The sequence below is a fragment of the Carassius carassius genome, chromosome 7 (genome assembly GCF_963082965.1).
Source record: "Carassius carassius chromosome 7, fCarCar2.1, whole genome shotgun sequence".
Taxonomy (NCBI): Eukaryota; Metazoa; Chordata; class Actinopteri; order Cypriniformes; family Cyprinidae; genus Carassius; species Carassius carassius.
The window spans coordinates 37,432,765-37,449,680 of NC_081761.1; the positions used below are offsets into that span (position 1 = coordinate 37,432,765).

Consider the following 16,916-nt stretch of genomic DNA (forward strand, 5'->3'; position numbering starts at 1 on the left):
CATCAGGAAGGTGGAGTGAACCATGGGCACGGCGAAGCAGCCCTTACGCTCCTGTCTGCGGATCGGCATGTAGGCCGGCGTCCGCTTATAATAACCCTGTAATAACACACTCGCTCGTTAACAAGACTGCAAACAAAGATGTCTGCCCACAACCTTCCTCCAACACTAAAGGCCTTTTCACACTGAATCCGAAACAATGGATCCCTATGGAGCTATTCAGACCAGGTGCGATCATTCATTCGCGGCGCGAAATATTTTATTTTTCTGTCCTGTGTGAACAATAATTTGAAACAATAGTTTGAAAAGTCGTTCTAAATAAAAGGATAGTGACACAGAAGAACAACATTGATGGAATCGCTTACACTCTTTGTTTTTTTTTAGCTGATGAACAATAGAAATATTGACAATCAATCAGAAATCATCCTGCATTAAAGAGCTTGAGAAATTAAAGAGACAGATGACAAATCTGGAGTGTGCAATTAGAGTAAACATCTTAATTGATGTGTGAACGGACCTTGAAACAATCATTAAACAAAGACTCTGATAAATATATAATTATAATAACATGCAATATTGCTGACAAAAGAGGCAAAAACACAACATTTAAAAATATGAAAGTTACTTATAAACTGTTACATTCAGTGACTTTCAGTTTCCTTATTTGGTCTTTTTCCTGTTCTTGTTTTGTTAATTGATTAATCCCCACCTGTCTCCATTTCCCTGATTTCCTCCTGTGTGCTTAAATACCCTGTCCGTTTAGTTCTTCCTCGTCCGTGATTAGTGTTGTATATTGTCTTATGTTGGATGTGCCATTATTCTCCCTTGATTATTAAAAGTACCTTTTGTATTTCATCTTCCTCGAGCGCCTTCCTTACACACCAGCTATAAACCGTAACATAAACATTTAAATAATTATAACAAAAAAGTTATCTTTATCTTTTTCAACAAAAAGTAGAAAAAATTATATAAATGTATTTTAACAAGCCTGTTTTGCGATTGCCAGATGCAAACTTAATATTTAATTATAATTTACATAAACATGCAATATTGTTAATAAAAATATATATAATATTATATATTATAGAAATATTCTTCAAGACGTTAACCCCTGCCACTCTCATCCCTGTTGGGCAAAGGGTCAAAATGATTATTTTATTTGTGCTTCGTGAACACTCTATTGAGTTTGATTTAATGATTTAACAATTTTGCGACTTAGAAAACTTGACAACTGACAATAACAATGACATCTATTCGAATTGTGTGCAATGAAATTGTGACTTTCAGTTAAACCACTATGCAGCATGACTAAAAAAAATAAAAACTTCACTGACTAAACCTTGACTAAAATATCCAGTGTTTAGTCACCAAAACCTGACTAAGAATACAGTATGACAGAAACTAAAAAGCACATTTGACACAGGACTAAGTCTAAACAGGATGCACACCTGAGAGGTCATGCCGCACCAGAAGTTTGAGTACGCCGCTCTGGACTCCAGCATCGGTGCCACGATCGTCTTATTCTCCCGCATCAGCTTCCATAAAACATCCCGGTTAGTCAGCAGGTTATCACAGTCCACCATCTGCACACACGAGTCTGTCAGGCTTATTTCATTTATTATTCATAGCAACTCAACATTCAATCGCATAATGTTAGATCTCAAAAAATGTGCATTGTTTTAAACCAATCCACAAAAAATGTGTTCTGACACTCAACTAGAGGTTATTTTCAATTAAATTAAACTGTATTTTAGCTTAAATATAAAGAAGACTTAAGTATATCTTTATATGTCATTTGAAAATGACTTCTGTTGTCATTAAAATATGGTTAAAGCACGGCTGAATGCACTGACAAAAAATTTTATGGTTAACTAAAATACATTTGAATGTAATTTCTATTGGAACTTGTTTAAATATATTTGTAATTACACGTTTGTAGGTTGCAATTAAGTTCATTTAAAATGTATAAGCCTGTTTCATTTAAATCATTAATCATCCTGCTTCTTTGTAATTATTTGTGAAGTTTACTAGCTATTTCTGAGTGAAATTTACATCTGCTTTTACAGTTTGAACTCAAGAGATGACTAAAAAACGATTTAATGTATGTCAGTTACTGAAGATAAAACTCAATGTGGTTCTCCAGGAAAGATGTTTGACTTGTATACATGGCAGTGGTTTTGGCTCGAGGGACAGTGTGTTCCTATAATGGTACAGAATTCTTCCACTAAAACACATGCAGAGCAGTTAAACTAGTGTGGAGCCAAACGCTGGACAGCAGGAACAGAGCTGATCACAGAGCAGCAGAAATAACCCTGTAATACTGAACAGAGCAACTGCTAACTTTAGACAAGCAACGCAGCCCGTGACCCTCGACAGATGGGAAGTGAAGTGTAATCACACTGCTGTCACATCATCTGCACTGACAGGCAACATTACAGCCGTGGATGATGGTGGCTGACTTTCAGATTTCAGGTAATGTACCAGGAAGTAGTCGGCCCACATCTCCCGCGCCGTGTCGAGGGCCGCCTGACGCAGCTTCATCACGTGCTCGTAGCGCAGGTTCGTCCAGTGCTTTGGGCCGCTCTCGTCCTCATAGACACTGAGAAACACACAGACAAACATGCATGCATGAGCCACAAACCTGACTGATTTGTCATCCTATCAATTAATTCAAATATAAGTTCAAATGCAATTTATACATGAAATGACTTAAATGCACTAGAATTAGCATGTTTTTTTTTTCTGCATTAAAAAAAATCAGTTTAATGGCAATGCAAGGTTGGTTGAGGTGGTAAAATATCATGTGGTGCAATATACAATATATATATATATATATATATATATATATATATATATATATATATATATATATATATATATATATATAAAAAACAGAAACTTTTGGTTTGAAAAAAAGATTTGTTATTGTCATTTAGTTTCCTTGATAAAATTACTCAAACTGAAATAAAAATAAAAATTAATTAATTGTGTTTTTAAGGTTAAAAGACTGATAAATGCTTAACAATAAAAAAAAAACTGTTTTTTTTTGGTTGAAATAACTATGTTTTTCCTTAGTTTTGTCTTATAAGTTTTGTATTTTAGGGTTGTATGTTAAACCTAATGTTGTCTTTTTTACCGTACATTTTAACGATTTTTTTAAGTGAATTATAGACATAAAAAAAAGGTAAAAACTAAATTACAACAAATTTAACAAAAAAATGTAATAAACATGAAAGGAAAAAATAAAAATTAAATCTAATAAAAAAAATCAACGAAAACTACAATAGTATATCACAATGAAACAACACGCATAAAAGACACAAACACAAATATCTATATATCTATCTTAATATATATATATAAATTTTTTTTTAATGTTTAATGAACACAATTGTTTGAAATAAAATTTTAAAAAAGATCAGTGTTTTTTTAGGTCAACATCACACTGATATTTAACGAATTTGTATTGATTAACCAAAATATGTTTTTTAACATAAGAAGAGAAAGCGAGCAGACACTGGTCAGATCACAGATGTGTGCAGATGTTTCTGTGATCCTGTAGTTTGTGTTCAGATGTATTTTAAGATCAGTCTCACCTGGGCTCCTCCTGAGGTCTCCACTCCACATAATGATAGAAGTTCTGGACATTTATGAGCCATTCGCGCAGGATCTCAGTGGTGTTGTCTGAATTATGATCTGTGGCCACCCTGAGGACAGAGAGATCATCTGAAACAGACTTCTCCAAACATGAATGACAAAATAGAAAGTAAATTACTGTAATTAGAACTTTTTAATTGTCCTTTCTTTCTGAGTGTTGAGTTTGCACTGACGTGCAGCGCTGTAAAATCACCCCATATTTAACTGCACTACATGACCTTGGAAAGCCAAGCTGGTCTTTAGTGTTTGGCTGCAGAAGCAGCACAGGAGAACCAGAGCCCTTCACACAATGTGTGAGTGAAGAAAACGAGTCAGATTCACTCACACAGATGCCACTGTTGAGGAAAGTTACTTTAAAACTAATGCATTACAGTATTGCTTTACTTCATAAAAAGTAACTAATTATGTTACTTTTATGAAAAGTTATGCATTATTTTATGTATACATTATGGGCTGGGCTTGATTATTTGTATTTAATAAAAGAAAAACCTAAAAATAAAAATAGTTTTGGCAATTGTAAAGGCCTGTTCACAACAAAAGTTAAATGAAGAAGCCTCAGGAAGCTGAAGGAAGTGCAAAACTCAGTTGCAAATTTAAAGTAATGCACTTTACTAGTTACTTGGGAAAATAATCTGATTATGTAACTTGCGTTACATATATTGTGTAACACCCAACGCTGCCAGAAGCAGTACTAACGTGTGTGTTCAGGTGAGTTCAGCAGATGATCCTGGGGAAATCAAGGCAAGTTATCACTGAGATCACACAGGCTGTCTCTGGTGCTCAGGGTTCAGCTGTGAACAGATGGTATCCAGGTGCACAATCACATATCACACACACACACACACACACACACACACACACACACACACAGAAGCTTCTGAAAGTTCCTAAGGCAAATTCCATACCTCTTTTTTTCCAGTCTCAATCAAATCTGACACACCTGTCTGCATCTCCATCAGGATTGTGTTTGATGACCTACAGGTCTGGATGCTTCTATTATTCACACTAAACTTGCAAAGACAAAAATTACTAGTGTTCATAAAAAGGTTAAGAGATCACTAGAATGCTTCGGATCTAAGTAATTTTTGTTAATAATGTGATATTTTGTTTTGCATCTAAAAAAATTTTCTTCGAGTTTCCAAAAAAATATATATATATTATATTATATTATATTATATTAACGATGGTATATGTTTGCAACCTTGGTGTCAAAATATTCATTTAAAAGAAATTAATACTTTTATTCAGCAAGGATGCATTAAATTGATCAAAAGTGACTAAAGAGACATATATAATGTTAGAAAAGATTTCTGTTTCAAATAGTGCTGTTCTTTACAACTTTCTGTTCATCAAAAAATCTTGAAATAAAAATGTATCTCAATCTCCACACTACTCATAATAAAAACTTACACTAATTTGTTGGCTGCTGAAAATTCAGCTTTGCATCGTCAGAATAAATTAAATTTTAATATATATTCAAATGGAAAACAGTTATTTTAAATCACAATATATGACATCATATATAAATTGTAATAGTATTGTCATATTATTTCACAGAATTAATGTGTTTACTTTTAAATACAAGAAGCCTGGGTGAGTGTTACAAAAGATCTTACTGACTTTAAACAGTAGTTTATGAATTATAATTACATATTATCCCAGTTAGAATTATTTTGTTCTAAAAATGTTCTCAGAACATTACCATGATTGTTCTAACAATGTTTTTAGCGGGTAGTTTTATTTTTGTTCCCAGAACGTTCTCTCAAAAGATAAGATATCGTTCTCTAAAAACATTCTTAAAATGTTCATTAATAACATTATTAGAACATTATCCCCTAACATTCTAACTAAGATTTAAGCAGATGCCTTGCCTTGCCTTGTTTAAAGTAATCGTTTGGTTTGATGTCACCATAATGGTGATAAGTGTTGGTTTTAGTTGTGCAATTTGACACTTGACTTGTCAGTGTTGTTCCTTAACTGCTGTAATCTTAATTGTGGCAAAAACAGCAAGATAACATGTGGTTTGATGGTGCTGGTTGCTTACTGGTGATAAACACATCATCACATATGTGGTTTGTTTACCCTATTTCACCAAATCTAATGTATAGTGTTAGTTACATATTATTTATTAAAGCAACTTAATGGCTAAACAGCCTGAGACACTGAGACACAAAAAAAATACTTTTTTTTCACACAAACATCAGGATTCAGTGTATGAATCTCAACAATGGTGACATGCTTCATGCTGCAATGTATTCTGGGTACATCACACAAAACTGATCCATGTCCACCCAGAATGCATCGTGGCATGAAGCATGTCACCATTGTTGAGATCCATACAGTAATTCTTGAGGTCTCTGTGTGTCTAAGCTTCTCTGGTTCATTAACAATGTAATTTAAAAAGAGCAGACAAAATATGATATAAATTTGTATGATCTATGCATTGCATATGCTATAGTCACTAATATTAAATTAATAGCATAGAACTCCAGATAAAACAAGCTGACCAGATTACTACGAGGAAAGTTCTAATATTAGTAAGTGACCAACAACACCTGATGACATTTGTCTCTCACTGTTTTCGCTGTAACAAATATAGCTACAGCAGTTAAATGAACCGTAACTGAAAGAGTCATACTGCCTAAGTACTGATCACCATAATGATGACTTGCTAAACTATTATTTTCAATAAACCATCAACACCTCTGTTAATCTCAATAAGAACTTTTTTACATTTGTGACAGAAATAAATCTTGTTTATAATAAGTGAAGTTGGTAATACTGTTTTTGGAGTATTTACGCTGGAGTTTGACACCAAACAGAAGTTGGGTTTTCACTTTCAACCAACATTTTACTTCTGAGCAATGTCAGTCCACATCTAGTGTGATGGGAAGCTTTATTAGAATGTTAGAGAATAATGTTGTAACAATGTTATCAATAGACATTTTTAGAATGTTTTTAGAGAATGTTATCCTAATTTTTAGTAGAACATTCTGGGAACTAAATTAAAACTAGCCGCTGAAAACGTTCCTAGAACATTACAAATTTCTAGGTGGGATTATATATTATATCTAATTATGGTGATAAAATGGCAACTAAACATCTGTGGGTGTAAAATTATATCTATAATGTGGCTGCCTGATTTTTACAGAGTCAATTGAAGCCATAGAGAGAACCAATCACAGGGCAGCGGGAGTGACGACGCCCATCCTACAGTATACCAGTAAAACTGAAATCTGGAGCAGATGAGAACCCCACCAAACTAGAGATGTTAATCACGAGCTGTCGTGTGTCTCTGTTCTCATGTGAGTGTGTGAACCGCTCTAATGCTACGATTATGTAGCAATCATACTTGTTAGTGGTCAGCGCCTCTCATAACTGATTTAAGCACAGTTGGAGTTATTTCTGTAACGCTTTAGATTATATAGAATTTGACATGCATGTGCACTCAGATCTGCCAAGATGATTATCAAAGACTTTGTGTAAACAGATTTCGTTTCAGTTTGTTAAAGCGCTAACGAGCGCTGAACCCGCCCAAACGGCTTCTGAGAGGCTCGGACCGCCTGCGGTTTCGTTCTGGTCTGTTTGTGGCAGCGACACAAACCCCGGCGGTTCGGTTTCTGTTGTTAACCACATGCTGAGAGCGACGCTTCAGTTCTGAACACTGCTGTGACTCTGAACTGAATGAAACGAGAATAATACACTGCCAAAACTGTTTTACATGCCTTGGCTACACGCCAATCAGATGCTATTTTTAACAATTTAACATTCACATTAAAGGAAGCGTTCACCCACAATTTCATTAATTTATTTTAATGTACTCATTTAAGGCTTATTCACACTAAGAACGATAACTGTATTAGCATCCAGCTTGTACATTAGCATTTAAATGATGGAGCTCTTTAAAGTCTGATGGATTCTGATTGGCTTTTTTGTTTATTTTTCCTCCAAACCAGGTTTGTTTATTGGATTATATGAAAATAGTTTTATATAATCCACTGGAAAAGAACTTGGTTCTGGATTGACAAACAAAAAAAACCATGCTAAAACTGCATCCATTTTTCCTACAAAGTATGTTCTGTCATTAAATAATATTGTTTTTCAAAGTTGTAAATAATCATCAGATGAGCTCTAGTTGCCCCTTTGGATGTCGAAGTCCAGGTGTTTGTTTTAATTAATACTGCACATTTGGACATCCTACTTAAAACATAATTTTAATGTGCTGAAAGTAATTCACTGAATGACAATACAATGGCCCCAGTGTTGGTTAAATTACTTTTAAAGTTATTTAATTACAAGATACTATTTACATCTTCAGTGTAAGATTATTTCAGTTGTTGTCTTGTCCTGTGTACTTTGGATTTCCTCTCTCGTCTTGCCCTCTTTGGATACTGTTTGTCCCTGCGTGGACCTTTGCCTTGTACCTGGATTATCCCTCCCTGATGTATTATGTTTGCCGTTGACTGACCCACGCTTGTTTACTGGATTGCTCTTGCCCTGTCTTCTACATATCTGTTTGCCTTTGTCTGACCAATGCCTGTTTCTGACCACGTCTCCTAATAAAGCTTCAAATTTTGTGCTTGTGAATGTATATGTGTTGTATTATCTTTGTCTAGGTCTCGAGGACCCCCTTGAAAATGAAATGTTTCATCTCAAGGGGTTATCCTCAACAATAAACAACAATTTAGCAGCAAATGGATCCACTTGTCTCACGTCTTGTTCAGCCCGTAACAATTAGCATTATTTTTAAAGGATTTTATTGGCAACTTTTTTCCCAGTAAAATCCTGTAAATTCTACTGTTTTTTTACAGTGTAGTTCTAGTATTTCATGCAAATGACATCAGATGGAAGTAACTGTAATTACAGAAAACAATAATAGAAAAATAAAGTAATCCCTTTACTTTTTCAAGGGAAAAATGAAGTAGGCTAGTGTTTAAGGTTCTGCAGCGCACACTTATTGAAAGGTTTCAATAAAGTATTGTCTTTTGTTGTTATGGACGAGTCTTCAAATTTCTTGCCATATGTTTTTTGCATCTCATGATGTCGTGAATGAAAAAATATATGTGCATGTGTGTAAAACAAAAACTGACCATAATATATAATCATTTGTAATTGTATATACAATGTAGTGATTTGTTGTGGCTGGAACTATAATGTAGCTGTAAAAATAGTTGCCTGCTGAAATTGAAATGTATACACATATTTAACATGACGCGCTAGACGCGATGAGTTTGTTTATACATGCTAGATGTGATCTCCTCATAGTAACAATCCTGTCAGATCGTCCATCCTTTGAGTGAGAGTGTAACGTTACAGGTCATCCGATCTGGATTCGAGGTTAAAGTTAAACTTTTCCACATGTTTCAGTGCTGTTGTTGCTCAATGCTCTGCAATGGCACAGATGCGGTGTTGTCTGGGGGTTTGACAGAAGGAGAGTGGGACGGTGGGGGGTGACTGAAGGAGATATTGTGCAGTTCTGATGTCAATTTTTTACGGAAGTCACAACTGTTTGAGAGAAATCACAGCTACTTTATGCATGGCTGTGTGCATTTTACTGTGGACTGACTGTTTTGAAATGTATAAGGTAGTTAAATAGCCGGGTCATTCCTGATATGCGATGTGTTGGAATAAAAGTTACATTATTTTTTTCATTCTACCAAAATAGTGACATGTTTAACTATTAGGAATGGATATTGGTCAAGCTCAGGGACTCAAAAAATAATAATTATGGGTAGATTGTTTAGACACGGACCATGAAAATATTCCACCCTGTTAGGGACATATGGATAGTTATCACAACATGTTAATAATGTAAATGGTAAATGGACTGCACTTATATAGCGCTTTTTATAGCCAGACTACATGGCCATCCAAAGCCCTTTACAAATGTATAAATGTATAAATGTTAAACAATAATAAGCTTTTCTTGGATAGTATATGTCTTATGCCATTTTATTATTTGTTATTTTAAAAACAATAACAAAACAATTATTGATGAATAGAATATGTCTTAATTATTAAGAACAGGTACTTTTTGTGCCAATTTTTGCCAATAGGGTTGTAAATAATAAAAAAATTGCTCAAGAACATCTATATGCTGTTAGGGCTCCTCACCTGTGAAATTATTATTTAAAATGACTTGTCTAACAGGGTGGAAAGGAGCATAACAGGGTGGAACACCAGTGTTAACAGGTTTGTTAACGGTGGACAAGCTTTCCGTCCTTGTCCTTTCCTTTGGGGGAGGGACACAAAAAATAGCTATCCTTATCACAATCAATCATGGGGGCAAAACGATTATCTGTTCAGATGGCTAGAGAAATAATTACAAATTAGAGAGGACAGACATTATAAATAATAATAAATAATATATTTTTTTATTTATATTTGATAAAAAATAAAGATGTTATAAATCAGTTGGATTAACTAGATTAACAAACAACCACAAAAACCATCACAAGAAGGAACAGTAATGGACAGTGATGCCACTTTTTAGTGTTTTTTATTATGATGATAATTATGATGGAAAAAATGGATGTTGCGTTAATTGTATTAAATATTGTAATATTTCCACGCTAAGCATAGTGGGTGTTTTTTTTTTTTTTACCTTCTGTACCAGTGACCTGGGAGCTTAAGGGGTACACACACACACACACACACATATACATACATACATACACATACAGTATATATATTTTTTTTGCTATATACACTAAATACTATTTATTCTATTAGAATTTTGAGCTAAGTTAGCCATAGCTCATTGAGTGAGCAACATTTAGCTAACCTTCTACAGATTAACAGAACTTTTATAACTATGTCAGATTTGTTTTTATCTTTTTTTTGATAGGACAAACATTCTCCATAATATAGCCTAACAGGGTGGAACTTTAAGGGCGGGACAAGCAGGATAACATTTCAAAAACTAAAAAAAAAAATTTAGGAGTGAGAGTTGAAGCTTACCTCAGTTTTTACAGATGAATTCCAGTGGGAAAAATAAATTTTGTCACTTCTATAAAATGGTCTCAATGAAATTGCAGTCAGTTTTGGAAGGCGAGAAAGTTTGTACTAACAGGGTGGAAAATGATATGGTAATTGAAGAAAATTAAAAAATTAATTATATTTTCACATGATTTATACGTATGATTAGAGGCAGTTTAGCCTACTCTATAACATAATTAAAACATGTTTTTTTTTTACTCATTTTAGAGAAAATATGGTTAAATAAATCATTGGGACATAAAATATACTCTATAACAGGAATGACCCGCCCCCTAGACCTCATATTTCATGAAAAAGCCTGGAAATGTAAACTTCGACAATATGGGACCGTTAAGTATTTGTTGATGAGATGTTGACTGTGAGTACTAAATATTAAAATAAACTGCTCTAAGTAAATAGAAATCAATAAGTAGTTCACTACATAATTCAGTTATTAACGATGTCTTCCCTAGTCTTCTGGCATGCATGTTTTATGAGGTTATAAAGACTATCAGAAGGTGCTTCATATATTTAATCTGTCTGTCGCCGCAGGGAAAGTTTTCAGCTCACTGACTCTCCATGTGTTCTTCTGCTCTCTCACAGATTCCATCACGCGCGCAGCGCTACAAAGACACGTCGTCTGATCAGATCGGCATGTGCGGGGAAAAAAAGGGGCAGAGCCGCTCGAGGGGCATGAAGGGGGTGTCTGTCTGCCCTCGACACGTCTATACTCGCTCATTTTTCCTCCACGAACACAGGTCACAGCAGGAACCGAGTCAAAACTATCCTGCTCCCTTTTCCAAACAGAGATAAATCATAAAGCACATCTCTAAAGACTCAGAAAACTCAGTTTAGTTCACTCAATACACACATAAACGCATGTTGTTTTCTTTCGCTCGCTTCATTTGTAGCAAGCGTGCATCACCGTGATACAGTTAAACACGCAACGCACGAGTCCAGCGCAGGACGCGCAGCTGTCAGACGCGTAATTGCGCAGAGTTTGAACTCTGATAAATAACGCCAAACAGTCCAATCGGCCGGGACTCACCATACAGCCATGCGGTCTTTGGGGTAGCTGAGGCGGTCGATGGCTCCGAGGACGTGCGGCAGAGAGTGCGCCGAGTTGCGGCAGACCAGCGCGAGCATCACCCGCGGCGCGAGCAGCGCGGACTCCGGGCTCCAGCGCTCCTCCGGGAAATAACCGCGCGCCCGTCCGGTCCACAGCAGCAGGATAGAGAAACACAGCAGATGCATGGCTGGAGAACGAGAGGTTTTCAGGAAAAGCGACAGATCGGGCAGAAAGCGGAACGGCGGACTGATCGCGGCGCGCTGACGCGAACAGTGACTACCATCGGTGATTTACTGCCAACCGACAGAAATGCGGAGCGACTCTAGGTGGTCCCTGGAGGAGATTTAAAGGGAAAGGCTTCTTAAAAAACAAAAAGGTTGTGGTACTAAAATATCAGAAAAATACACTGCTCTCAATCATCTGGTAAAGGACAGAGAGGTTAACGATAATTAAGCTGTAGACTGAAATTAAACTATAAAGTGGTGTGTTCTCCTTTAATTTCGCGGCGACCCCTTTAAGAACAGCAGCTGCGCTCGGTCCGACTCTGCTAGAAAGTTTGTGGGTGTGGCTAACGTACACGTCACAATACAAGTGTTCTACAGTATTGAGTCTCGTGAGCAGACCAGAAGAGTATGAATATATATTTATTAGAATAGTGAAGAATAATATGGCAGTGGGACAAACGGTGCAGCTCTGTTTTAAAGCGCTCGATGATTTCATTTGCTGCTCACAGTCATGTAGCCTAAATGCAAGGATGAGTTCAAATCAGCTATACACTTTTTAATGCACAATATGATACGGAAATTAACAATATGCAATATTAAATATTATACATCTACCCCTAATCCTAACTGTCACACACGTTGACATTTAGTTTTTATTTAAAATGTTCTTATTTTAATAATAATAACAAATCTGTGTGTATGAATGTTACTAAGATTTTGGCAGTATGGTATAAGCAGTCTTTTGCAGATTTGAATGTGAATCGGAGAGGATCATGAGCGCCCCCCCTGTCATGTGGATATATTAACAGTTCGATAATTTTTTTTTCTTCCAATGAAAGTTTGACATGTCATTTCCTCATACAAAGGCTGTAACAACTAGGAAGTGTTTATTTTGCAAGTCAGATTTGTTCTCAGAGAAATCTTTATTCAGTTTCATGTTTTCTGTGTCTAAATGGCGCTTGAGGATGAGCTGTCGTGTCCTGTGTGCACTGATGTCTTCAGAGACCCGGTGTTACTGAGCTGTGGACACAGTTTCTGCAGACAGTGTATTAATGATCACTGGACCTCCAGCAGCTCCAGAAACTGTCCCGTCTGTAGACAGGGGTCCCCGCAGGAACCAGTGTCCAACCTGTGCTTGAGGAACACCTGTGAGACTTACCTGAGAGAGCAAAGCACGAGGAAAGAGAGGGATGAAGAACACGAGTGTCCGATACATGGAGAGAAAATCGAGCTGTTCTGTCAAACAGATGAAGAGGCTATATGTGCAGTGTGTAAGAAACAGGAGCATGCAAGACACAAAATACAGCCGCTGCAACAGGCTGTGCAACAACGCAAGGTGAGAATGTATATTAGACATTTTATATATGCTATTTCATTATTTAATACAATGACGTGGTTATTAAAGCAGCATTCAAATCATTTAGAACGAACTACTTTACTTTGATTTCCATAGAACGACTAAGGAGTAAGTTAAGCTAAAATGGAATTTCCTTTTAAGTGCTTAGTAAAACATTTCATACACGTGTTGTTTGATAATGGCGGGGTTATCTGGAAAGGAAAAGCTGAAAGCAGCTCTTCGTCCGGCTGAGAAGACATTGTGGTCCTTACAGAATGTTGCAGCACAAGATGCCAAGATCTGGAATTACAATCAGGTGACACATTACATACATGTTTCATATATTATCTTTAAAATAATATTTAATTAAATATTTGATTCATTTTGTATCTCATATTCTGATGTGGGAAACATTTATATTATTAAAAATGGCACGAGATTTGTCACCTTAATTGAGTTTAGATTATTAGATTTGAGATTTTATGTCACTTGGTGATTGAATTGATTTGAATTGTTTCAATAATATGTCCATGTAAATCTATAGGATTTTCTTTTTCAAGTTTAGATTGTAATTTTTAGGAAAAACATTAATTTTTCAAGCCAACATAATTAGGCATGATAATCTGCTAATGTAAATACACATGCAATAAACATGCATGAATTGCCCCCCCCCCCCCCCCAGTCTCTAGTTCAGCAGACAGAGAGAAGAATCAAGGAGGAGTTTAAGAAACTCCATCACTTCCTTAAAAAGGAGGAGGAGAGGAGGATCGCAGCTCTAAATGTAGAGGAGAAACAAAAGAGAGTGAAGATGGAGAAGAGAACAAAGGGAAGAATACTTTCGCTCTCAGACAGACTCCGAGAGCTGGAGGAGCGAATGAAGGACGATGACATCACCTTTCTTCAGGTTGGGACGGCAGAAACATCACATACTCACACATTTTATTTAACAACAGTTCCTAATCTTGCTGTCTCATTGTGCATTCTTGCAGAATTATAACAGCATTATGAACAGGTATTTTGTGTTTTCTACAGAAACAAATGAATTAGTTTATCAGTGTACAGATTCTTTATTCTGAAGTCTGTTTGTGTGCATGTGTTCAGAGCTAAATACACACTCCCAGATCAGGAACAAAGTTCAGAAAGTCTTATTGATGTTTCTAAACATCTGGGGAACTTGAAGTACCAAGTGTGGGATAATATGAAGGACATCTGCCCTTACTGTGAGTACTAGACTTGCTCATTTGCTGTAAGAACGACTACATTTATCATCATAAATCACTGTTCCCTGTTCTCTGCAGATCCTGTGATCCTGAATCCACATACAACTCCAGCAGACTTTTCTGTGTCAGATGACCTGACCTCTGTCACCTCATGTCTCCATCGACAGGACAAATCCAATGCTTTTCCTCTGAATAGGAGCCGTATGGTTTTGGGTAGCGTGGGATACGGTATTGGCACTCACACGTGGCAAATTGAGATGGGAAACAGTCGCCACTGGAGTCTTGGAGTGTGTTTTAAATCAGATGGAAAAACTATTACACAGACTTTGAGTCCTGAAAATGGCTTCTGGGGTCTCAGACGAGATGGATGTATGTACAGTTTCCTGAGCACTCTCACACGGTTCACTATAAAGACAAATCCTGAGGTAGTGCAAGTGAGACTAGAGGATGATTATGATGTTTTGGGCAGGTGGCAGAGAAAGGTGAGCTTTTCTGATGCCAGGAGTGATTCCTATTTTGCAAAGATTACTGGAGTGCCTGCAGGGAAAGAACTCTTTCCATTTGTGATTCCGGAGGATCAGTCCGTCCCACTGCGTGTCCTTCCAGTCCCAGCTAAAATCACTCTGGCTGGTAAACAGGTGGAGCGCAATCTGTCCTTCCAGGAGAGATACAAAGGCTTTATTGAGATCTGTTTTTGGGTTTTCATAGCCTTACTGGTGATTCTATCATTCACAACAAACAGACATAACAAATGAAGTTAGTGTTTTCTATTGTCCTCGTGCCTTATCAACAAAGATCAACATAAGATCGATTTTGGGGTGAACTAACCCTTTTAAGAGACCAATATTTGAGGGTGCTGCTGATTTTAGACTGTTTAACCTTTGGGTGGTGAGTTATGTATTTGTAATTAGTCATTTCATCATTTGAATAACTAAAATGTGAAAACAAAACAATGCATAATTCTACTGAAAGGTACTGAAGTGATTTAGTCAAGAAGAGTACATGATTATTTTTTCTCCAAACCCATAAGACCTTCATTCATCTTTGGAACACAAATTAAGTTTCTTGTTCAAGGCCAAGAAAGTTACCAAGAACATTAACAAAATAGTCCATGTGACATCAGTGGTAAATATAAATATAAATATATATATAAAAAAATATTGTGAGCAAAAAAATAAAAACTTGGTAACACTTTTTATATTCGTATTTATAATAATAATAAAAAAAAATCTTGCTATTTTTTTCTGATGCTACTTAAAGTGGTCAAATACCACTTATAAGTAGTAGTAGTACTAATAATAATAAGAATTATAATGTTTTTTCTCAAACAGCCATAATATCGGATATCATATCAGATGAATGTTTAATATGACACATTTGCTTTGAACTCTTTTTATTGTAATATCAGTTTGATTATTTTGATGGTACCCTCTAGACAGCTGTTGATAAGTAACTCTGCAACTAATATATTTACCATATTACAATGGTCCCTTTACAGTTCTGCTATCATAAAAATGCACTTAATTTTTAAAGTGCGGTTTAAAGTGATACATATGGCACATATAACAGCCAACAACACTATTACCACTTATATTGTAATAATATTTCACATATGTCTTTTCAATGTCAAGGAAATGTCAGGGACATTGTATTGTGGGATGTTGTACTCCTCTAGTTTATTCTGTTGTATACACATTATATATACACTTTCACAAAAACATCTGTGGAGTTAAAGACAGAACAGTTAGAATGTTTTGCTCAAACCTTCACCATGGCATTAGAGCTGGTACACCATTGTCTCTTGAAAAATCCCTTTGCCACGTCACCAAGGGAGCAAAATTAGACTCACTAGTTTTTTTTCAGATACTTGCAGAAAAAGGTTTACCAAAACTAAGTTACTGGGTTATTCTTTTTCACATTTCCTTGGTTGGTAGATGCTTTGGGGACCTGATTATAGAACGTAAAACCAGGTAAAAGTCATATTTTCATGATATGTCACATTAAAGCAGTTCTTTTCAAACCTTAAACCTGCCTATAAAGTTAAATCAAATGTTTATATGCTAATTATTTGTATGTTTATCTCAAAGGGGAAGCTGAAAGCAGCTGTTCGTCCAGCTGAGAATATCTTGTCATTAAATACGAGTGCAGCACAAGATGGTAAAATCTGTAATTAAATCAGGTGACAATTATATGCATTCCATAGATATTTTATTTGGATAAAACAGAACCAATACAGGACTAAATCAGTTATATCGGGCAGAAAGACTGGGGAGTTTTGTGATACATTTTGCGACATCATTACATATTTGAAGTGTAAAGAAAATGGTAGGATGACTGAAGACACAAATATGAGGATAATCCAGGGGGGCAGAGTTTCATATTTTATTGAAGCACCCCTGGGTGCTGCCATTGGCTAGCGGACCCCCATCTGCTGT

The 16,916-nt window shown here is 36.0% G+C and overlaps 2 protein-coding genes across 2 annotated transcripts in view; one reads left to right on the forward strand and one right to left on the reverse strand.

The window, feature by feature from the left end:
- The window catches only part of LOC132144282 (procollagen galactosyltransferase 1), a 15,360-nt gene extending 3,167 nt beyond the window's left edge, over positions 1-12,193 (reverse strand). The window contains exons 1-5 of the mRNA XM_059555062.1: positions 11,681-12,193; positions 3,594-3,704; positions 2,479-2,596; positions 1,446-1,580; positions 1-96 (exon numbers count right to left, since the gene is read on the reverse strand). Of these exons, the coding sequence (XP_059411045.1) occupies positions 1-96; positions 1,446-1,580; positions 2,479-2,596; positions 3,594-3,704; positions 11,681-11,886 (666 nt within the window). The 5' untranslated portion in view covers positions 11,887-12,193. The remainder of the gene's footprint in view (positions 97-1,445; positions 1,581-2,478; positions 2,597-3,593; positions 3,705-11,680) is intronic.
- A 584-nt stretch (positions 12,194-12,777) lies between these two features.
- LOC132144161 (E3 ubiquitin-protein ligase TRIM35-like) lies at positions 12,778-15,392 on the forward strand. The gene is made up of 6 exons (XM_059554925.1): positions 12,778-13,261; positions 13,482-13,577; positions 13,944-14,165; positions 14,251-14,273; positions 14,363-14,481; positions 14,560-15,392. Exons 1-6 carry the CDS (start codon positions 12,878-12,880, stop codon positions 15,234-15,236), a joined length of 1,521 nt encoding a protein of 506 aa, XP_059410908.1. The 5' UTR covers positions 12,778-12,877; the 3' UTR covers positions 15,237-15,392.
- The last annotated feature ends 1,524 nt before the right edge of the window (positions 15,393-16,916 follow it).

What these genes read in the sequence shown, in the direction of transcription:
- LOC132144161 (XM_059554925.1), top strand. Translation starts at nt 12,878, where the DNA reads ATGGCGCTTGAGGATGAGCTGTCGTGTCCTGTGTGCACTGATGTCTTC. An exon ending in AGATCTGGAATTACAATCAG is followed by an intron (nt 13,578 to 13,943) that starts GTGACACATTAC and finishes CCCCCCCCCCAG; the next exon opens with TCTCTAGTTCAGCAGACAGA. An exon ending in GAAGGACATCTGCCCTTACT is followed by an intron (nt 14,482 to 14,559) that starts GTGAGTACTAGA and finishes TGTTCTCTGCAG; the next exon opens with ATCCTGTGATCCTGAATCCA.